The 21,896-nt window shown below is 51.4% G+C and overlaps 1 protein-coding gene across 3 annotated transcripts; it reads right to left on the bottom strand.

Moving 5' to 3' along the window:
* Positions 1 to 3,388: 3,388 nt before the first annotated feature.
* Positions 3,389 to 20,410, bottom strand: SALL2 (spalt like transcription factor 2). Of its 3 annotated transcripts, none has more exons than XM_008269336.5 (2): positions 20,106 to 20,410; positions 3,389 to 8,036 (listed from the first exon to the last, which is right to left on the bottom strand). In XM_008269336.5, exons 1-2 carry the CDS (start codon positions 20,164 to 20,166, stop codon positions 5,050 to 5,052), a joined length of 3,048 nt encoding a protein of 1,015 aa, XP_008267558.1. In that variant the 5' UTR covers positions 20,167 to 20,410; the 3' UTR covers positions 3,389 to 5,049. The 3 variants fall into 3 exon arrangements, with proteins under 3 accessions (XP_008267558.1, XP_089165503.1, XP_051678585.1); XM_089309377.1 differs by lacking the exon at positions 20,106 to 20,410 and adding an exon at positions 8,417 to 9,135 and having other exon boundaries at positions 3,389 to 7,950; XM_051822625.3 differs by lacking the exon at positions 20,106 to 20,410 and adding an exon at positions 8,417 to 9,132.
* Between the last annotated feature and the right edge of the window lie 1,486 nt (positions 20,411 to 21,896).

The raw sequence follows: 21,896 nt of genomic DNA, 5'->3' as shown, positions 1-21,896 counted from the left end.
GCAAGGTGATTGAGAATGAAAAATGGTAGGGGTGGGGAATAGGGTCAACTGCAAGAAGAAATTAAAGGCTCTGAGAAGGAATAAATTTGGGGTGAAAATAGAAAAAAAGAAATCAAAACTGTTAGGTAAGAGAAGTCAATGAAAAAGTTTAAGGCAGGACAGGAGAGAGAAAAGAATGTACAGGAGACTGAAGAGAAAGCAAGTAGATCTGTGAGAGGGAGGGTTGGGGACTCAGGCTTAGAACGGGCCTGCCCAAGGTAAGATCCATCAGCATCAGTAGAAAGCTCACTGACAGCTGCTACCATAATAGGAACTGGCACCTAAAGAGAGGGCAAGTCTGGTTTAATTAGTTAAATGGCATTATCTATGTCCAGGGGGGATGGGAGGACTGGTGACCCACCTCCTTCCATAGGCTGAAAGGTAAAACAGATTTACAAAGTCTTCCCAGGAATTAAAGGAGCTATTTCTTCCCCAGGTGACTTCCTAAGATCCCCACGTGTTCCTACCCACCAATAACATTTTAGAGACCCACACTGCTCTAGTGGGGGCAACTAAAATCAAACATTGACTTTTTACCTTGAATTGAGCCAATAATAAGCTTACTCACCTCTTTCCCTCCTGTCTTGCAGCCAGCCTATCATCAGGAATCTTTATGTAGCAGGAAGCTAGCACCATCCCTGGTTATGAGAAGAAGCACCAAGACTAGGATTCTACCTACTTGGGTTCCTTTGTGGTTTTTTTAAAAAAATATTTTGGGGCAGGCACCATGGCTCCCTTGGTTAATCCTCCACCTGTGGCGCCGGCATCCCATATGGGTGCCAGGTTCTAGTCCCGGTTGCTCCTCTTCCAGGCCAGCTCTCTGCTGTGGCCTGGGAGGGCAGTGGAGGATGGCCCAAGTGATTGGGCGCCTGCACCCGCATGGGAGACCAGGAGAAGCACCTGGCTCCTGGCTTCGGATCGGTGCAATGCTGGCCTTAGTGGCCATTTGGGGAGTGAACCAACGGAAGGAAGACCCTTCTCTCTGTCTCTCTCTCTCACTGTCTATAACTCTACCTGTCAAATAATTTTTAAAAAAGAAAAAAGATAACAAAAAATATTTCAAAGGCAGAGGCAGACAGAGATCTCCCACCCTCTGGTTCACTCTCCAAATGCCCACAGCATCAGAGATTGGGCCACGCTGAAGCCAGGAGCTTGGAACCCAATCCAGGCCGCTGCTGCCTCCCAGGATGTACATTAGCAGGAAGTTGGAACTGAGAGCAGAGCTGGCACTCAAACTCAGGAACTTCCAAGCAGCATCTTAACCAATGTGCCAAACACCTAACACCCCTCCCCCATACATAGTTGTGTTTTTTTTGTTTTGTTTTGTTTTTGTTTGTTTGTGTTTTTTTGACAGGCAGAGTGGACAGTGAGAGAGAGAGACAGAGAGAAAGGGCTTCCTTTGCCGTTGGTTCACTCTCCAATGGCCGCCACGGCCGGTGCACCGTGCTGATCCGATGGCAGGAGCCAGGTACTTATCCTGGTCTCCCATGGGGTGCAGGGCCCAAGCACTTGGGCCATCCTCCACTGCCTTCCCGGGCCACAGCAGAGAGCTGGCTTGGAAGAGGGGCTACCGGGACAGAATCTGGCGCCCCGACCGGGACTAGAACCTGGTGTACCGGTGCCGCAAAAGGAGGATTAGCCTAGTGAGCCGTGGCGCTGGCCTGATAGATTGTTTTTAGAGTATTTTTTTTTTCACCTATTCAAAAGGCAGAGCAATAGAGAGGGAGATCTTCCATCCACTGTTTACTCCTCAAATGAGTGCAATAATACAGGGTTGCTCCAGGCTGAAGCCAGGAGGTGGGAACTCCATCTGGTCTCCCAAGTGGTGGCAGGGACCTGACCATTTGAGCCATCTCCTGCCGCCTCTCAGGAACCATTAGCAAAGGACTGAATTGGAAGCGAACCAGCCACACTCTGGGATGTGTAGGCATCATAAAAGGAGGGTTAACCCACTGTACCACAATACCACTTCCTTACTGCCACTCACATCCCCACCCCCAACCTTGTTTCTGAATCTAGTTTTGCCACTAATTGACTGGGTGGCTTTGGGCAAATCATTTTACCAATTGTATCCCTTTAGCACATGATGATTCATCAATATTATAATCTTTTTTTAAAAGGTTTATTTATGTGAAAGGCAGAGTTACAGAGAGGCAGAGAGGCAAGGCAGAAAGAGAGATCTTCCATCCACTGGTTCACTCCCCAAATGGCCACAATGGCCCGAGTTGGGCCAATCTGAAGCCAGGATCTTTTTCCAGGTCTCCCAAGCAGCTGCAGGGGTCCAAGGACTTGGGCCATCTTTCACTGCTTCCCCAGACCATAGCAGAGAGCTGGATCGGAAGTGGAGCATCCAGAACTTGAACCAGCGCCCACATGGGATGCTGGCACTGCAGGTGGTAGCTCTAACCACTGTGTCACAGCGCCGGCCTTGCAATATTATAATCTTACTAATGGAAGAAAATCTCACAAATTCTAGAGAACTTAGGCTATTTAATTCTTTAGGAAAGCAAAGTCTTGGGGCGAAATCTAAACTTCACCATGTTTAAAAAAAATACGTGCTTCATTTCACCCCACCTTAATCTTGTTGGCAGAAATTATTAGGATTGATTTCCTTTTTTTATCTCTAACTGCATGACATTCAAGGATAACAAAGGCTAATTTGCCTTCATTCTACAGATTCATTGACATCAGGCTGGGCAAAGGTTCAGGAAAGATATAAAGAAGCAGCTTCACCCTTCACATAAAACAACTCAAGTCACTAATGCTTGGTTGGGGTACGTTCTAGGCAAAGAAGAAACCAAGACAATGACTATCCCTAGGCTCCCTGGAGGTTGTTTCAGAAGGCTGAGCAAAGCGCTGGTGTTATGGTGTGGCAGGTAAAGCTGCTGCCTGTGACACTGGCATCCCACATGGGTGTCGGTTAGAGCCTGGCTCCTCAACTTCCAATCTAGCTCCTTGCTAATGACCTGGGAGAGCAATGGAGGACAGCCCAAGGACTGGGGCCCTTGCCACCCACATGGGCAACCTGGATGAAATTCCTGGCTCCTGGCTTCAGACTAGCCCAACTCCAGCCATTGCGACCATTTTGGGGGAGTGAACCAGTGGGTCGAAGACCTCTCTCTGCCTCTACTTCTTTTTCTCTGTCTCTCCCTCTCCTTCTCTCTCTCTGTAACTCTGTTTTTCAAATAAATATTTTTTTGTCAAAGAAGGTGGCTGAGTAAAGATTTCAGCACCATATGTTCAGTGTTGGCAGGAACTATAGGTGGGAAGGGAATTTCAGTGTTAGCGAATGCCCACATCACACCCCAGCTGGCTCTTTAGTCATGAAATAAGGAGAAACACACAAATATTTGGTCGAAAACACCTTTAATGATGGAGGAAAAGACACTAATATCTCCCCCGTCTGCTCGTGACATTTCACTATGTTAGGAAGCTCTGGAGCCCACAACTTTGGAGGAGTGCCAACCTCAAGTCTGTCAACAGGCAAACCCTCGCTCTCCTCCTCAGGACTCCTGTCCCACATGATCCTATGTTAAGAGTAAACACTACATCTCGTTACAAGACAGAGAGGCAGGGAGGACATCTCCTGGAGCCTGTCTCCCAAAGGCTGGGACTCTGGAGAGCCAGACAGCGGCAAAGACAAAAGCCCCAGGCCATGGACAGGCAAAGTGAGGAGGGAAGGGTCTTGAGAGGAAGATGAGGAAAAGACAAGGGGCCAGGCAATAAAGGAGGGGTTTCTACGACTAGAAGCACAGTAGTGCTAGGAAATCCCCCATGATCCCGGGTGCACTGCTGCACACATGTCACTATTAGCCCAAAAAGAACACTCATGAGAACGTTCACATCCACCAGAATTCGAGATGCCCTGCCTCCCATCATGTCCCTTAATTACACAGGTTCCCAGCAAGCCCTGTCCCTCAGCAATTCCTCAGCTCTCCATCATTACTCTATCAGCCCCCGCCCCTCACCAGCAATGCTCACTGAAGATATGAACTGAGTATTTCCCAAAATATCCCAGGGGAGACCTCTTGGCAAGAAACATGCTTGTGTCTCAACTTTGAGAGGCCACGAGGCAGGAGAAGCTGGAGAGGTCTTGGCACACCAACCAGCAAACACCTTGGCCTTAATGTGTCTGTCAAGGGACTTGCTGGGATGAGTGTCCTGTGGCATTCATTTCTCTCTACCCCTTTAGGGTTGAGATACCAGTTACTGGAGAATCATTGCTGGCACCTTCTAGAACAGGGGGAGGGAGAAGGAAATGTACAGTTTGTTACGCCTCTGCTATGATGGGCTTCTCAGGCATGCCTTGGATACAGGAGGCTAAGATAGAACAAGGGGGGACTGTCCTCTCCTTGGCCTCTCTGGACCCCACTGTTGGGGGCAACTTCCCAGTCACAGTTCCTGGGCCAAACAGCACTGGTGGTGCCAGGGCTGCAGCAGTAGCAGAGGTGAAACAGGGACTCTTAGGGCTTGGTGGGCAGGCCACTTGACAGGAAAGCCAGGTACCTGTTCCAAAAGGATAGGGACCCACCCCTACCAGCTGGGCAGGAAGGGCCTTGGTTAAGAAGTCCTACTGGTCAACCTGGTCACCAGAAAGGCGTGGCACTGGGCCCACAAGAGACAGCTGCCAGCCCGTGAGCTGGGCTGCAATTCCAAACATGGGTGCTCAGCTGCACCTGCCAAAAGGAGAAGGAAAAAGAGAGGGGTGGGGAGAAGGGGGACCCCAGGGAGCTGGAGAGGGTTCCCCCTCGAGGATGTGAAAGCTGTAGAGAATCTATTTTTCTCAGGTACAACAAATGAAAAAAGGAAAACACTCCTCAGGGGGCCATCCCCCTTGAAAGCACAATTTCCAAGCTCAGGGACTAGGGAACAGCCACTAGGATGTATCACGGGAGAAAGCAAAGAAAAAGACAAAATAAGGGCTCACGAATCTTGGAGGTCCTTCTACGGAGCTCTCGGCTTCTGCTCCCTCAGTTTCCAAGGTCAGCAGCGGCAGAAAAAGCAGTGGGTTCACGGGATGGTGGGGTCATCTTTTCGGGGGAAGGGGGAGAGCCCCGGGGAAGCGATGGAAGGTGAACAGCCAGGCACCAACGACAGAGCAGCGATATTCTGAGGACCGTGGGGGGCAAAGGGCTGTACCTGGTGGTGCGTCAACAGCATGTGCTTCTTGAGGGTGGCCCGCTCAAGAAAGCCCTGCCTGCAGAAGACGCAAGTGAAGAGCGGCCCCTCCTTGGAGTGGGTCTTCTGGTGCTCCTCCAGGGCCGCTTGCGTGGGGAAGGCCTGGCCGCACACTGCACACGCCTTGCGGCTGCTGCTGTCTCCTGGCTCCTTTCTCACGACCTCCTGCAAGCCCAGCTCCTCCACCACACTGGTGCTGGGGCCCACCGCTTCGAGAGCGAGCGCGGCCGCCGGGCTGGAGCTGCCCTCTGCTATGCTGCCGCCCTCTTCCACGCCTCCTGCCACATCACCGCTCCCCTGCTCCATTGGCTGCGGCTGATCCAGGCTGTCAGGCAGCGGCGGTGGTGGCGGCGGCGCTGGCAGAGAAGACTGCTGAGCTGCGTTCTCACTACTGTCCATCTCCTTCCCGGCTGTGGCCGGCGCAGCCGCGGCCGCCGCCCCTACTTCCTCCTCTGCCCCGGATGCCTCTTCCGAGTCACCTCGCACTGATATTGCCTTCTCACCTCCACTCTCCGAGCCTCTCCCTGCCAGGGAGTCTTCATCAGTCACGTCTTCCTCTTCTTCCTCCTCCTCCTCCTCTTCCTCAGACAACTCTTCTTCGGGTGATGGCTGCTGGGACTGCTGCTGGGGGAAGCTCCCTGCCCCAGAAACTGCCGACTGCTCAGAGCCATTCTCTTGAGCAGCCCCGCCCCCTTCAGGGAGTGTAGCACCACCATTGGGAATCTGGCCCCCCAGGTGCATCCGAACGTGCTGCTGCAAGGTGACAGCGTTGGTGAACTTCTTCTGACAGATGGGGCAGGAGTTCTGGGCCCGGGCGGCTGGACTGGCCTTGTGGCCCACGAAATGCGCACGCAGATTGCCCCGGGTGGAGAAGGCTCTGCCACATACTTTGCATTTGAAGGGCCGCTCACCTCCGTGTTGGCCATAATGCAGGCGCAGGGCGCGGGGACAGCTCAGCACCCGGAGGCAGATGACACACTGGTTAGGTCCGGAAGAGACTGAGGATGAAGGGGCAGGCGCAGAGGTGGTGGGGGCTCCTGAGGCAGTGGAGGCCACTGCCACGGCTCCTTGTCTGTCGATCTTCTCTACCAGCTGCTGCAGCTTCGATGTCTCAGAGGGCGAGGCCCCCAAGGGCTCTAGCACATAGGGGAAAGGGAAGCTGCCAGTGGACTTGAAGTGGTTGGTAAGCAGCGCCCAGCTCGGGAGCGAAGTCACCAGCTTACTCAGCTGCATTCGGGTGGCTGTGCCACTCTCTGCCACCCCACTGATGGCCGAGCCCTCACTCCCCGGGGGGGTGTTCTCATCAACTTTACTTTTGGGCTCCACTGCTTTCATGAGCACGAACTTATTGAAGGCAGGGAGTCCAGGTGCGGCCGCTGTGCCCGCGCCGGTGGAGAGCAGTGTGAGGCTCTCGGTGGCACTGAGTGCTGTGGTGGAAGCCACCAGGGGCTTGCGTTCAACACCTCCACCAGGCGTGGCTGCCTCCTCCTCAGCCTTCTCTGGGGGCACAGACATTCCATAGGGCAGGCCGCTGCTGGTGATGACGTAGTCTAGGTGCTCGGGCACTGGGTGTGGGTTCATCTGCACGTGTGGATACTTCTCCCGATGCCGGTGGAAATGCACCTTGAGGTTGCCGCGGGTGGTAAAGCGGTTGCCACAGACATTGCACTTATAGGGCCGCTCCCCGGTGTGCGAACGGAGGTGGATCTGCAGGGCGCTATCGCTGCCAAAGACTTTGGCGCAGAAGCGGCATTTGTGCCTGCCACCAGGCTTCTCCAAGGGCCCCATCACTTCCCCGTAGCCCAGCTCACCACTGCCGTTCTTTGGCTTCAGGAGCCCAGGCGAGGCAGCAGCATCAAGGCCTCGGGCGGCCCCAAGACACTGAGCCGCCAGGAGTCCCGTGGTGCTTGGGAACGCCAGGTGAGGAGAGGCCATCAGCTGCTCTGCACTGCCAGGCAGGGCTGGGGAGGGGGCGGGCGCGGGTTTGTGGCTTCGCCCCACCCCTCCAGCAGAGAAGGGGTGCTGTGACCCCAGCGGATGGTAAAGGTGGAAGAAAGCCTGCTTGGGCGTTTCTGCCCCGGAGGAGGAGGAGGAGGAAGAGGAGGAGGAGGTGGAAGAAGAGGAAGGTGCCAGTGTCTTGCCAGTTTGGGCAGGCTTGATGGGGCTGAAGAGGGGTAGCAGGGGCTTGGCAGAGGAGGCAGTTCCGGTCGCGGGCAGCTCTGAGGGACTGGCGGGGGAGCCCACCGTCTGGCCTAAGGAGCCCAGCAGCAGCACCTGCCGGCAGATTTGCTCCGTCATCTGCATCTGATGGATCTGCCGCTGCTGCAGCACCCGCAGCTCCTCCAGGATCAGAGGGATGTTCAAGTGGCCAGTGCCCACTCCTGGGGGTGGAGGGGGCGGTGGAGGAGGTGGGGGTGCAGGGGTGGATTCTGGAGGTAAGGGGGTTGCTCCTAGCTTGGGACTAGCCAAGATGAGGCCCCCACCTCCCCCAGCCGCTGTACCTGAGGCAGCGACCAGGAAATGCCCAGAAGAGTCCTCTCCTCTCCTCTCTGTGCCCCAGGTGGGATCCGTGGGCCCAGAGGACACAGAATCCGGGGGGTTGCTGGGCTCGGTGTCCATGACTTGGGGGCTACTGTGGCTCTCAGGTCGGGGTTCCAAGGAGGCTGAAGAGTTGTTGGGGTTCTCCTGTCCCCCCATTATCACCATCACAGGAGGGTCGGTAGAGCAGGCGTTCTGGTGGGCGAGGAATTCAGCTGGGTCAGTGAACTGTGCGCAGCACTTGGCACAGACCTGGGGGTGGTCCTCCTCGCTAGCATCACCTGGGGAGAAGACAGAGAGCCTGGGTGGTGAGGTTGAGTGGAGCATTCAGAGGCGGCTCTGGTTAATAAGAGCCCGGGAACCACTAGCTGGGGGTGGGGAAATGAGCTCACCATCAGGCCTTGCAGAAGGCTCCAGCTCAGTCCTGACCCCCGCGACAGGACAGGAGACACTCCAGCCTGCGGCTGCGGGGCGTGCGCACGCTACTCCCCTCCACTCCCAAAGCCCCCCCCCCCCCTTTCCTGGTCCCCTGGCCAGCGCAATGGGTTTGAGGAAGGGGCCTAAGCAGAGAACCATGCAGTTGATCGCGCCCGCGTCCCCTCCGCCCCCAGCCCGCCCCCAGCCCTGCCCCGGCCCCGGCCCCAGCCCGGCCCTACCGCACCTCCGAGCTCCGCCGGCTCCCCGCAGGGACCCCCGAGACAGGAGCTCCTCCCGGCTTCGTGCGCCATGGTTGTGGGGGACGTGCGGGGTCGGGAGGGGTGGGAGACAATAGGTATCGGGATTGGGGGAGGCGCCGCTGGCCGCCGGGGCTGCGACTGCCTCTGCACCCAGCGGCCCAGACTGCGGAGACGGAGATCGGCGGTGGCGGGGGCAGGGAGCAGCGGCGGAGGGGGAGGGGAGCGGGGAGGAGGGGAGGAGCTGGAGCGAGAAAGCTGGGAGAGGGGAGATGGAGGGAGGAGAGCTTGCCGGGAGGAGCGGCTGCCGAGGGAGGCGGGGGCTGCGGTAGGCGGGAGTGGGGAGCGCGGGACGGGTGGGGGCGGACGCCCAGCACTACGAGGGTTTCCGGAGGCTGCGTGACAGGTGCGGGGAGGCTCAGTGTGGACCCACCTTTCTCAGCCCTCTGCCAGCTCCCCCCATCTCCAGATGTCTTTGCCCACCCCACCCCCTAAGCTCAGGGGACACAGTGGGAAACGAAGCCCTGCGCAGCAGAGCAAGGCAATGGGCTTCTCTTATTTTTCTTTGGATAAAAGATCCGCTGAGCTTGGAAAACGTGGATTCCAGAGGGGGGGCGTGGCCTGATCTCTTCAGAGGCCTGAGGGCCACAGCGGGAGGAGGAGCCCAGGACACCCACTCCTCACCAGCGCGACCCCCGCCCCCCGCCCAAATAAAACAAAACAAAACAAAAAACCTCCCAACTTTTGTCAGGTCTTCCTCATCCTACTCCCTCTACGTCCCTCTGCACAAGAGAAGTTTCTCAGGGTAGGCAGCTGCAAGGTAGGATTTCCAAGGAACTCATTTCAGGAGTCGTCTCTGAGGAACACTAAGCTCCTTTACTGCCCGCCCCTCCTCCTGCAGAATAATAGAATGCAAGCCACTGCGCAGGTCGCCGGCCACAGCGCATTTGGGGTTGGCGCTTGTTGAAGAAGCCATCTCCTCCGTGGGTCCCTCTTCCCTTGCAGTCTGGCTCGCCTTCACTACTGGGGGCGGCGGGTCTGGGAGATGCCAGCCTCCCGAGGCTTGCGCGGGCCCACCGGCTGTAACTGGGGGGAGGGGAGCTCGCTCGAAACAATGGGGGAAACGCAGCAGAGGCAGCCTGGCCACCTCGGTGTCCTTAGCCCCTTTGAGCCCCAACCTAGCGCGAAGGGGCACCTCCTTCCCTTCAGAGAGGAAAAGAGGGCAATGATGCCTCCTGAGCCGGGTACTCTGCATTCCCTTTCCACCTTGAAGTGATTCTTAAAGGGTCTCTCGCTTCAGAAAATATTTTGCCTTCCATGCAGGAGGTGACCTTGGTTTTGTAGTTTACCCTCATTGTTCCAGTCCCAGTCCTGTCCTAGCCTGTCTGGTAAACTGAGGCATGGTATTACCATCAAGTGGCAATATGGCAGCTGCACTATTTTCTTCAGAGAAATATTTAGGGTACAAGAAAATTTAAAAATCTTTTTTAAGGGGAGAGCATTTGGTACAGTTTGGTATGCCAGCATCCCATATGCGAGTGCCTGTGCCTGGTTGGGTCCTGGCTACTCTCCTTCCAATCCAGCTTCCTGCTAATGCAGGTCCTGGGACTCAGCAGGTGATGGCTCGAGTACTTGGGTCCCTACCACCTACATGGAAGACCCAGATGGAGTTCAAGGCTTCCAGCATCAACCTGTCCCACCCTGGCTGTTGTGGTTATTTGGGGAGTGAACCAGCAGATGGAAAATCTGTCTCTCTGACTTTCAAATAAAAAAAAGAAAGTAAATTAAAAAAAAAAAAACTTGACAAATAATATGGGACTTGTTAAAATTGGGGGAATCTTGAATATTATTAATTATATCTTATAGTCTCAGTAGTCAAACAATTGAAATAACCTGAAGCACATATATTTTCAAATTAGATCTGTTTTTTTCATGTTGCTTGTTAATCTTAATTTCCAAGGGAAGATGTGTGCTAATATCATGGGCTGGTGTTAAGGGTAAAAAGCCTTTTTGGGGGGTTGGTGCTGTGGTGTAGTAGGTTAAGCATCTGCCTGTGGTGCTGGCTCCACTTCCTATCCAGCTCCATGCTATGGCCTGGGAAAGCAGTAGTAGATGACCCAAGTCCTTGGGTCCCTGCACCCACGTGGGAGACCTGGAAGAAGCTCCTGGCTCCTGGCTTCACATCAGCCCAGCTCCAGCAGTTGTGGCCATTTTGGGAATGAACCAGTGGGTGGAAGACCTCTGTCTGTCTGTCTCTCTCTGTAACTCTGCCTCTCAAGTAAATAAATAAATCTTTTAAAAACTAAAAATAAAATAAAAAAGTTAAAAAAAAATAAATCTTTAAAAACATTTTAAAGAGTGGGGGAGCTGACAACCTAATTAAAATACAAGCGACATCGATTTTACTTTTTAATGTGTATTTTGCCTGCTTCAAACTGAAAACATTTTACTGACATGTTTTGCCACTTTAGATCCAGGTAAAGACCACAGAATCACAGCTCTGAAACTGAGGGTCTCTGTGCTTCTAGACCTGAGCCTTGCAAAGGAGGGGGGGGCGGAGTGTGAGTCTGTGCTGGCAAGTCGCAGGTTAGTGCAATGCGATTTGTCCTTGCGGATACTGAAATGGAAGGCTGGCGATGCTGAGTGACTCTTCCAGGTTCACACCCGTCATTCAGTGGTGCAAGCGTTCAGCATCTTGACTCCTGTCCAGTGTTTGGTGAAGCACAGCCACATGGTGTGGCTTCCCTACAGCCAGAGAAAGGGCCCTGTGTGGTTCCTGCCTGCCATTTGCTCCCTGGCCTCAGTAAAGGAGAGGGAATCAGATGGAGGCTCTCTCCAGAGCATTTGTTAATTAGCATTGAACATTTGATATCCAGTTGCTGTTTTGTCAAGTCTTCTGACAAGAAAAGAAATCCTTTCCTTTTCATCTTCTCCTGGGAAACACTGTCCCCTTTCTTGCTCTTTTAATGAAAAGTGCTTTCGGCTGCGTAATTCGATCTGCTCTCTTCTTTAAGGTAAGTTTAGTCCCTGGTGAAAGGTGAGGGATCAACAGCCACCTGTAAGAGGAACCCTCGGCTGCACAAGGCTTTGCACTGGCTGCCTCCTCTGAAAAGGAGGACGGGAATTCTCGCAGACAGGAATGAAGGCAGGGACTTAGAAATAAACGAGGCTGTAATGGTGTCTCCAGATAGCAGATAAAGGGAGGTCAGCTATCCTGGGTCACATGCAAAGTCTGGCGTGGACACAGGACTAAGACCTGGACACGCTCCTTGGAATTAACAAAGAACTGAAATGAGGAAGAAAAAATGAAACCAGGCAGCTTCCTCTCTACACCTGCTGCTGTAGGCTTGGGAGAGAATACTGGAGAAAACATAGGTGTACACAGAGGAGCACAGGTGCAAACAGTGGTGTATTTGAACAGTGGTCCTCACACCTCGCTGCTGATTAGGATTACCTTTTTAAAAAGCTCCCAGTGTCCAGGTGACACCCCAGACTAAATGAATTCAAAATCCTTGAGGATAGATCAGGAATTAGTATTTGGGTAAAGCTTCTCTGTGATTCCAATATACAGCTAAGGATGAGAACCAGATTATTAGAGGATTGTCCTACCCACCAAACTTGCTCCTCCGTCTTCCTTAAGCTAGAGCTGGCCAAAACCCAGACATGGGCAAAGGGAGCTGCTCAGTGCTAGTTCTTCCATCAGACTCCCTCTCAACCCCACCAAAACCACACCCAGCTCTCTTATGTCTTCTCCTGGTTGGAAAAAAAAACAACAAACCCACCTACTTCCATGCATAGAACCGGATATAGTTTACACCAGACTGTGATGTGAACGGCTGCTGCCTTTTCCAGAGCATGTGCACCTTGCGCATTTCTTGTTTTTCCCTTTCAATTGACAGTTGAGCCATATTTCTTTTCTAAAAAAGATTTACTTATTTATTTGAAAGAGTTACACAGAGAGAGGAGAGGCAGAGAGAGAGAAAGAGGGAGAGAGAGAGAGAGGCCTTCCATCCGCTGGTTCACTCCCCAGATGGCCGCAATGGCCAGAGCTATGCCGATCCCAAGCCAGGAGCCAGGAGCTTCTTCCGGGTCTCCCATGTGGGTGCAGGGGCCCAAGGTCTTGAGCCATTTTCTACTGCTTTCCCAGGCCATAGCAGAGAGCTGGATTGGAAGTGGAGCAGCTGGGACTCAAACCGGCATCCATATGGGATGCTGGCACTTCAGGTCAGAGCTTTAACCCACTGTGCCACAGTGCTGGCCCCTGAGCCATATTTCTAATTGTCCCATGAAAGCAAAACACACTAATGTAAGCACTGCCTCAACTTACTTACCATTAACATTAGCCCCACAGTAGCTACTAGCTTTCATAATTGTGAATTGATTCTGTAACTCTTGCTATAGATGACTTCTTAAGGAACCTGTCCCATCTTCCCTTCCTTACCCCTCTCTCCTAAATGCACATGCATGATCCTTTGCCATTGCACCTACTGATGCACACCTTATGGCCCATGTAATACAGTAGACGAACAGGCATAGTGATATGTAACCTGGCACTAAGAAAAATACACTTGGTTCCAGGATGGCAATACATTAGATCAAATATTAAAAAGGCTTTTAATGCTTTTAATCAAAGCAGCACTTCACATGGAATTCATAACACTTTGGGCCTGGAAGGGGCCTTAGAGGGCTGGCTATATCCTTAAGCACAGCAATTCTGGCCTGAGTTGAGGTCCCAGCTCCAGCACTTTTTAATCTTTGTTAACTTGGGAAAGTTTCTTAATCTCTCCAAGGCTTGGGTTTCTCTTCTTTAAAATGGGAATACAAAGGGGGCCAGTGCTGTGGCATAATAAGTTAAGCCTCCACCTGTGGCGCCTGCATCCCATATGGGTGCCAGTTCCTGTTCCTGTTGCTCTTCTGATTCAGCTCTCAGCCATGGCCTGGGAAAACAGAGGAAGGTGGCCCATGTGCTTAGGCCCTGCTCCCTTGTAGGAGACCCAGAGGCAGCTCCTGGCTCCTGGCTCCGGATCTGCCCAGCTCTGGCCATTGCAGCTATTTGGGGAGTGAACCAGTGGATGGATTTCTCTCTTGTCTCTCCCTCTCTCTGTCTGTAACTCTGCCTCTCAAATAAATAAATAAATCTTAAAAAAAAAAAAAAAAAGATGGGAATACAGAGGTGGGTATTTGCCCTGGGATCAAGGCATCTCACATCAGAATGCTTGGTCCAATCCAGTTTCCTGCAAATGTGCACCCTGGGAAGCAGCAAGTGATGACTGAACTACTTGGGTCCCTGACAACTATGTGGGAGATCTGGATTGACATTGAGGCTCCTGCCTTCTCCTTGACTATTGTGGGCATTAGTCGGGGGTAGGAGGAGAGTGAACCAATGAATGGATGATCTCTGTCAAATAAAATGAAAACAAATTATTTTTACAAATTAAGAATAACAAAGATATGAAATTCTGATATGTGCTATGTGTATGAATTTTGAAAACATTATGCTGGGGCTGGTGCTGTGGTACAGTGGGTTAAAGCCCTGGCCTGAGGTACCGGCATCCCATATTGGGGTCGGTTCTAGTACCGGCTGTTCCACTTCCAATCCAGCTCTCTGCTATGGCCCGGGAAAGCAGTAGAAGATGGCCCAAGTCCTTGGGCCCCTGCACCCCCATGGGAGGCCTGGAAGAAGCTCCCGTCTCCTGGCTTGGGGTCGGCGCAGCTCCGGCCGTTGTGGCCATTTGGGGAGTGAACAAGCAGACGAAAGACCTCTCTCTCTGTCTCTACCTCTCTTTGTAACTCTGTCTTTCAAATAAAAAAAAAAATCTTTTTTTTAAAGAAAATATTATGCTAACTGAAATAAACCAGAGACAAAAGGACAGCTATTGTATGATTTCCTCTATAGGAGGAACCTAGAATTGGTAAATCCATAGAGACAGAACATTAAATAAATGTCAATAGGAGTGGGGCAGGGGCAGAGTTTCTGTTTGGTAATAAAAAATTTCTGGAAGTAGATCACGATGAACGTTATGCAACGTTGTGAATGTACAGTCCTTAATGCCATGAATTGTACACTTTAAAATGGTTAGAATGAGAACCTTTGTTATGTGCATTTTGTCACAATTAAATGTGGGTAAGAGTAGGGACTTGGGAAAATAAATGAGAGTAGCTATAAAAGGGTCCTAACACAGGCCTTAAATCACCAATATTAGTGATGAATGTTCACATTTTTTGATTTAAGATTTGTTTTAAATTTTATTTATTTGAAAGGCAGAGAGACAGGCAGAAATCTCAGATCTACTAATTCACTCCCCCAAATGTCTGCAACAACTAGGGCTGGGCCAGACTGAAGCCAGGAACTAGGAGCTCAATCCAGGTCTCTCAAGAGAGTGTCAGGGACCAAAATAATTAAGCAATCACTTGCTGCCTCCCAGGTTGCACATTAGCAGAAACTGGACTCAGGAGCAGCGCTGGACTCAAGCCAAAAACTCTGATACAGGATGCAAGTGTCCCAAGAGGCTTTTTAACTGCTGTGCCCCAAAAACTGAAGGCCTAGGAAAAGGACTTGCCCAAGGTCACATAGTTTCAAGCTCAACCTGGACTGAATAGCAGGTTTCTACTTCCTTATCGAAAATTCAGTTGTACCAGGCCTGAGTTGCTAGGTATCTACTCAGAAATGTGTTCTTTCTGACCAGGGTGCTGCTACCTCGATCTATATGGTCCAAGAGCTTAAAAGCTTGAAAGATGAAGCTCTCTTGCCTCTAGATATAAAAAGTACTTAGGCCTCAAAGCTCTATTTTTTTTTAATATTTTATTTATTTTATTTGAGAGGCAGAGTTACAGACAGTGAGAGGGAGAGACAGAGAGAAAGGTCTTTTGCTGGTTCACTCCCCAAATGGCTGCACCTGCTGGAGCTGCACCAATCCTAAGCCAGGTGCTTCTTCTGGGTCTCCCATGTGGGTGCTGGGGCCCAAGGACTTGGGTCATCTTCTACTGCTTTCCCAGGCCACAGCAGAGAGCTGGATTGGAAGTGGGACAGCCGGGGCCATCACCAGCGCCCATATGGGATGCTGGCGCTACAGGTGGAGATTAACCTACTGCGCCACGGCGCTAGCCCCAAAGCTCTATTTTTTTTCTCTCTCTCTCTTTTTTTTTTTTTTGGACAGACAGAGTGGACAGTGAGAGAGAGAGACAGAGAGAAAGGTCTTCCTTTGCCGTTGGTTCACTCTCCAATGGCCGCCGCGGCCAGCGCGCTGCGGCCGGCGCAATGCGCTGATCCGATGGCAGGAGCCAGGAGCCAGGTGCTTTTCCTGGTCTCCCATGGGGTGCAGGGCCCAAGCACCTGGGCCATCCTCCACTGCACTCCCGGGCCACAGCAGAGAGCTGGCCTGGAAGAGGGGCAACTGGGACAGAATCCGGCACCCTGACCGGGACTAGAACCCGGTGTGCCGGCGCCGCTAGGCGGAGGATTAGCCCAGTGAGCCGCGGCGCCGGCCTATTTTTTTTTTTTTTTTTTAAGATTTACTTTTTATTTACTTAAAAGGCAGAGTTACAGAGAGAGAAAGGGAGAGATAGAGAGATAGAGAGATAGCGAGAGAGAGAGAGAGAGAAGGGAGGGAGGGGTCTTTCATTTCCAAATGGCCACAACAGCCAGGGCTGGGCCAGGCTGAAGCCAGGAGCCAGGAGCTTCATTTGGGTTTCCTATGTTAGGGCAGGGGCCCAAGCACCTGGTCCATGTTCAGCTGCTTTATTAGGCCATCAGCAAGGAGCTGGATCAGAAGTGGAGCAGCCAGGACATGAATCAGCACCACTATGGGATGCTTAGCATGGGCGGCAGCTTAACCTGCTTCATCACAACACCAGCCCCTCAAAGCTCTATTTTTGTCTTCTTTCCTCTTTTGCTGTTCTTGCTGTCTGCCAACTTCCATCTAAAGCACTTTCCTCTCTCCCTCTAGTTCTGTTTAGCTGTTGTCCTGGTTTCTCCTTCTCACTAAATATCTGGGTTTCTGATCGTTTTCTTTATTTCCCAGATGGACTAGTTTGCATTTTCCCCAGTCACATCCTTTATGTTCTCTAATCCAGATTTCTAGACTCGGTAGGGGAGAGAGACATTTTTTTTCTCTGCAGAGTTTTTAAGTAAATAGACTATTTCCTGCTCATCACTTATGTGCAATAACTATTCTGTTAAGTTTTGCTGTTCTGTCCAGGGAAGCTGAGCAAAAACAAGGCTGGAAAGCAGGTTTTTCAGATTTCTTGATGTCTCAGGTCACTGCTAAAATGAGCCTTTTGAAACATGCAACATGGGGCCAGCGCTGTGGCGTAGTGGGAAAAGCCAGTGCCTGCAGTGCCAGCATCTCACATGGGTGCAGGTTCGAGTCCTGGCTGCTCCACTTCCAACACATCTCTCTGCTATGACCTGGGAAAGCAGCAGAAGATGGCCCAAGTCCCTGGGACCCTGCATCCCTGTGGGAGACCTGGAAGAAGCTCCTGGCACCTGCCTTCAGATTGGTGCAGCTCCAGCCATTGCGGGCATCTGAGGAGTGAACCAGTGGATGGAAGACTCTCTCTCTCTCTCTCTGCCTCTGCCTCTCTGTAACTGTGCCTTTTAAACAAATAAATATTTTTTAAAAAGTGCAACAAAGGCTCAGAATTTGCTTGTCCTTTGGTAAGCATGGCTTAAAAGATAAACGACTCCTGAAAACATCAGCAGCACCCTAGACTAAAGAACAAATGCCTGTTGGTGCTCAGGATGATACTCATAATTTCAGATACTCCAAAGACACCATGTGTCCCCAAATAACAGCCCTCACTACCTAAATTTGGGGCATGCTCTGGGGTAGAAGGAAAAGTCAGAAGCTTAAAGATCATATAAATGAATAGAAACTGTATCTTTCACAACTAAATCCAGGGGTAGGCGTTGTGGCGCAGCAGGATAAGCCTCTGCTTAGGATGCTCCTATCCTACATCAAAATGGCTGTGATGAGTCCTGCCTTCCCACTTCCCGAAATGCACACCGTGGGAGGCAGCAGGTGATGGCTCAAATGCTTAGATTCCCTGCCACCCACCTGGGAGAGCCTGGATGGAGTTCCTGGCTCCTGACTTTGGCCTAACCCAGCCTTGGCTGTTGGGGGCTTTTGGGGAGTGAACCAACGGATGGAATAGCTCTCTGTCTCTGTCTCTGTCTCTCACTCTCCTCTCCTTTCCCCCCAATCTGTCACTCTTTCAAATAAATAAATGTCTTTAGATTCTCTTAAGGTAGCTGTTCTTTCTTTTTCAATTTTTTTTTATTTGAAAAGCAGAGAGAGAGAGAGAGAGATAAACACAGACAGAGAGCTTCCATCCAGTGGCTCTCTCCTCAAATGTCCTCAACATCCTGGCTGAAGCCAGAAGCTCAGGCCTCCAACTTAAGTGGCAGGCACACAATTACTTAGGCCATGACCACTGTGTCCCACGATCCGCGTTAGCAGGAAGCTGGAGTGAGGAGGCAGAGCGCACACTCCACCCTGGGACACCGCATCTTAACCACCAGGCTAACGCCCAGCCTTGGAGGCAGGTCTCTACTCTTTCCTGCTCCTTGAGTCTGTTTCTGCCTTTCAGAGCTCTAAACGCAAACTTTCAATTGAAATTTGTTGCTTCCGTCGGATTCAAGCCTTCATTATTATTCCTGTAGGGATGGTTTTGTTGCAGTAGCCCATGCCCCAAACGTCCACAGCCCCAAGGAGAGCTGCGCCTCCAAGGGCTCAGCACAGCTGCTGAAGACACCCTTTGACTCTCTCACCGGAAGATTTTCTTTTTTATCCCCAGCTGTGGTACGGGCAATGGGTGAGCAGATGGGAGAAGTAGGGAGGAGAGGAGGGTGCCTCTTTGGGGGTTGGGGGGCATTCAGCATAGTTTCACAATCAAACCAGCAGGGGGGCAGGACTGAGAGGCCTCGCTGAGGCTCTAGGGGAAGTCTCCTATAGAGCGCAGGGAGGAAACATCCGGCCTATAGCTGCATTAAAGAGGGTTAATGTGTCTCAGGAGGGAAGGAAGCCGCCACCGTAGAACCTCTAAATATGGGCACAGTGGGATCCCAGCAGAGCGGCCGCTGGGGAGGAGAAGTTCCATCCCAAACAGAAGATGTCTGCTAAGTTTGTTTCACTGCACCTGGCACACTGGTTTAACCTCAACACTTTTTTTTTTTAACAACAGGTGGAAAGGCAGGTTTAATCCATGATTAGTTTTAATCGCTACAGCTACAAATCTACTATCCTGGTGTGTTTCACGGCACATGTGTCATAAAGGAAAGCCAAAGCCTGTCCAAGAGCTTCCCGAGCTTTGGGCTCATTTCCGCACATACAGAAATTGCCACTGCACTTGTCTAAATTGACCCTAACACTATTCTCATGAATAAGGTGCTTATTCATGCTAGGTGCTTTGCTGCATGTGTTAAGCACTTTTTTTTCATGCTAGGTATTTTTTTCCCAAAGGCTTTACCCGTATTAACTTGTTTCTCATCTCTATCTTACAGTTGAGGAAACTGAGGCAAAGTAAACCAACCCTGGCTGCAGCACCAACCAAGTGGTGGTGGTGCCAGGATTTGGGTGAAAGCCAATCCAGGAAGTCTGGTTTCAGAACCCTCCTGCTTAATTCTGTCCTACCTGGTTGGGTGTGTCGACTGTTTGCTAAATCAACAGTGGATCCCTGATCCAGGACTCCTAGACTTTCCCAGTGTGCACATGTTGTGGCCATACCCCTGACAAGTATGCCCAAAATGTGCTTGAATTACCTAAGAATTACCTGGACATTTTTGCAAGTGATAAAATATTACCAGACTCTATCTCAGATCAGCTCACAATCGAGCAAGCTTGATTTAGTACAGTGCACTGAGTACCACTAGCCCCAAGCATCAGGAACCCCATGCTTCTGTCTTGCCTGCCTCTCACTGGAATGTCATAAAAATGTTATAAAAACACATACAATTTCTCCCCCTTTACAAAAAAAAAAATCTGTTGCTTAAAAAGCGTACATTGTAATATCTGCACAAAATGATATGCATGTAAGCAGGTTAAGGTGAACTTTTTTGGCTTGGCTTCCTTTGCAATACAAATCTAAGCCCCTCCTGCAGCGCCTTGCCTCCAGGCCGTCCTCCAGGTGACACCGATCCGCACCCCAACCCAGCTTCCTTTGGACCAGAGAGCGCGACGAGAGCTCTCTCCCCCTGGGAGCTGGGAGCTGCTCCCAGCCCGGCCAACAATGAGAAACTTTCTTCTCCTCTCCCTCAGGGGAACCCTCACGTAGGCGCAGTCCATTCTCTCGCAACCCAACTCTCCAGAAAGAAAAGAGGGGAAAATCCCACCCCTCAGAGACGGTCTTCAGGTCCGAGGACGTTACTTAGCAACGGCACAAAGACCAGTGAGCAAAGGGGGACCTGGGAGAACACTCTTGGGTGGGGTGCCAGAGGCAGTTTGAAAACTCCATTTCACCCAGGGAAAAAACAAGCGAAACCCAAACAGAAGCAACCCCGAGAAAAGCTGAGCGGGGCTTCTCCGGGTGCAGGTCACCTCTGCTCACTCCCTGCGTCTCAGCTCCTCCAAGCCCCACAGAACACCTCCTCCCGCCGCTTTCACCCGCGGCCCCAGTGCCCTCCCCTTGCCCTGGCCTGACCCACAAGCTGGGCCCCCCCACCCCGCCCCAGGCACCCACCGTTCTCAGACGCGCAGTCCGAGATGAGCTGTTGGGGCTTCCGCTGCTTTCGCCGAGACATTCCCGGGTAGAGAGAGGTGGGAGAGGGAGGGGCGACGCTTACTTAGTCTTCACCGGGGTGACCTGCTCTGCTCTCCCCCTTGGGGCTGAAGCCAACTGATGCCTCTTCCCCAGTGCAGATCACTGGAGCAGAGATGTTCTGGCTTCCCAGGGACGGACAACTCTCTCTCTCCCTCTCTCTCTCTCTCCCTCTCTCTCTGAGTCTCTGTTCCTGACTCTCTCTTTCTCTCTCAATCTCTGCAAGTCTTTAAAGGGGAGACGCCCCCTTTTTTTCTTCAGCTTCTTCCCTACGCTTCTGCGGCTCCCATTGTAAAAGCAAAAATCCTAATCTTTCCGCACACTCTTCTTTTGTACTGCAGAGGGAAGGATTTAACCCTCTCCTCCCTGCTGGGGCTCCAGGCCTCTCTCTGTGCTGTCTGTCCACACACACACACACACACACACACACACTACCCCTGGCTTGTGTTTCTCACTCTTCCAAGATCTTCACAGTGCTTTCTGGTTCTTTCATAATTCTGTGACCGTCTGAGGACGTGGCTGCTACTGCAGAATGAACTGAAATAAGAACTTTCTGGTATACCCTGACTGTGAGGCCAAGAAGTCAGCTACTTCTAGTCAAAACCGGGAATGTGAAAGGTTGGCAGACAGACAGAGTAAAGGCAGACTGTCATTATCATAATAACCTAATATATGTAGAACTATAATTTATAGGCAGTTTTCATTCATGTGATGTATTTTGACTATTCCACCTCTGAAATTAGCATAACAGGTTGTCCCTTTTACAGATAAATCAAAAGGCACAGTGAGGTTAAGAAATCCGGTTGCTCCTCTTCCAGTCCAGATCTCTGCTGTGGCCCGGAAAGGCAGTGGAGGATGGCTCAAGTACTTGGGCCCTGCACCCGCATGGGAGACCAGGAGGAAGCACCTGGCTCCTGGCTTCGGATCAGTGCAGGGTGCCGGCTGTGGCGCCCATTTGGGGGGTGAACCAATGGAAGGAAGACCTTTCTCTCTCTTTCTCTCACTAACTCTGCCTGAAAAAAAAAAAAAAAAAACCTATCTGAGGTTGCACAGCTGTGATACAACAGCAACAGGTACATCTGACAATAGTCTAAATAGTCTAACGTCTAACATTCTTCTCTCTCCATTGGTAAAGATATAGTTTGCGGACAGACTGTTATCATGAAAAAAGGTGGGGTGGGGTTGATCTTCAGGAATCTCATCTGAAATAGCAGCGGGATCAGTAGCTTCCTGTGCTGTATCTCTCTTATTCCCAGGGCTGGGACGGGGGTAGGTGAAACCTGTGGTACCACAGGTAAAGCCTACCAGAAGCCACTTCCAGCTCAGGGGTGGCGGACTCTGTGGTGAATTGGTGAGCCTTCTGTGCTCTGCTTACACAGAGGCTGAGAATGATTGTCGAGGATGCTGTGTGCTGGATTCCCTTGTGGACTGAAGTTGGACCTTTATGACTTCTCCATCCCTACAGTATGTGCTGAACCACCAGCCTAAACCCCAAGGGGCCTTTTATTGGTCTTTAACTTCTCACTACACTGTTCTTGCTTGAATTTGAGTAATTCGGAGATACTGGGCATAGACTATTCCAGATATGCCCTGTCTTCTAGCAATAATGCCCGGGTCCCCTTCTTTTTTTTCTCCCTCACTTTTCAAAATCTATATAAAGGGACCAAATTTCTTGTATTTCACATATGCAATTTCAAGCCCATAATGATACTC

Source organism: Oryctolagus cuniculus, chromosome 12, assembly GCF_051225735.1.
Source record: "Oryctolagus cuniculus isolate XC-2025 breed Fujian yellow rabbit chromosome 12, ASM5122573v1, whole genome shotgun sequence".
In the NCBI taxonomy this organism is placed as follows: domain Eukaryota; kingdom Metazoa; phylum Chordata; class Mammalia; order Lagomorpha; family Leporidae; genus Oryctolagus; species Oryctolagus cuniculus.
The sequence above is the reverse complement of the archived record's forward strand: the minus strand, read 5'-3'. Positions and strand labels throughout refer to the sequence as shown.

What these genes read in the sequence shown, in the direction of transcription:
- SALL2 (XM_051822625.3), bottom strand. Translation starts at nt 8,483, where the DNA reads ATGGCGCACGAAGCCGGGAGGAGCTCCTGTCTCGGGGGTCCCTGCGGG. An exon ending in GGAGCCGGCGGAGCTCGGAG is followed by an intron (nt 8,037 to 8,416) that starts GTGCGGTAGGGC and finishes TCTTCTCCCCAG; the next exon opens with GTGATGCTAGCGAGGAGGAC.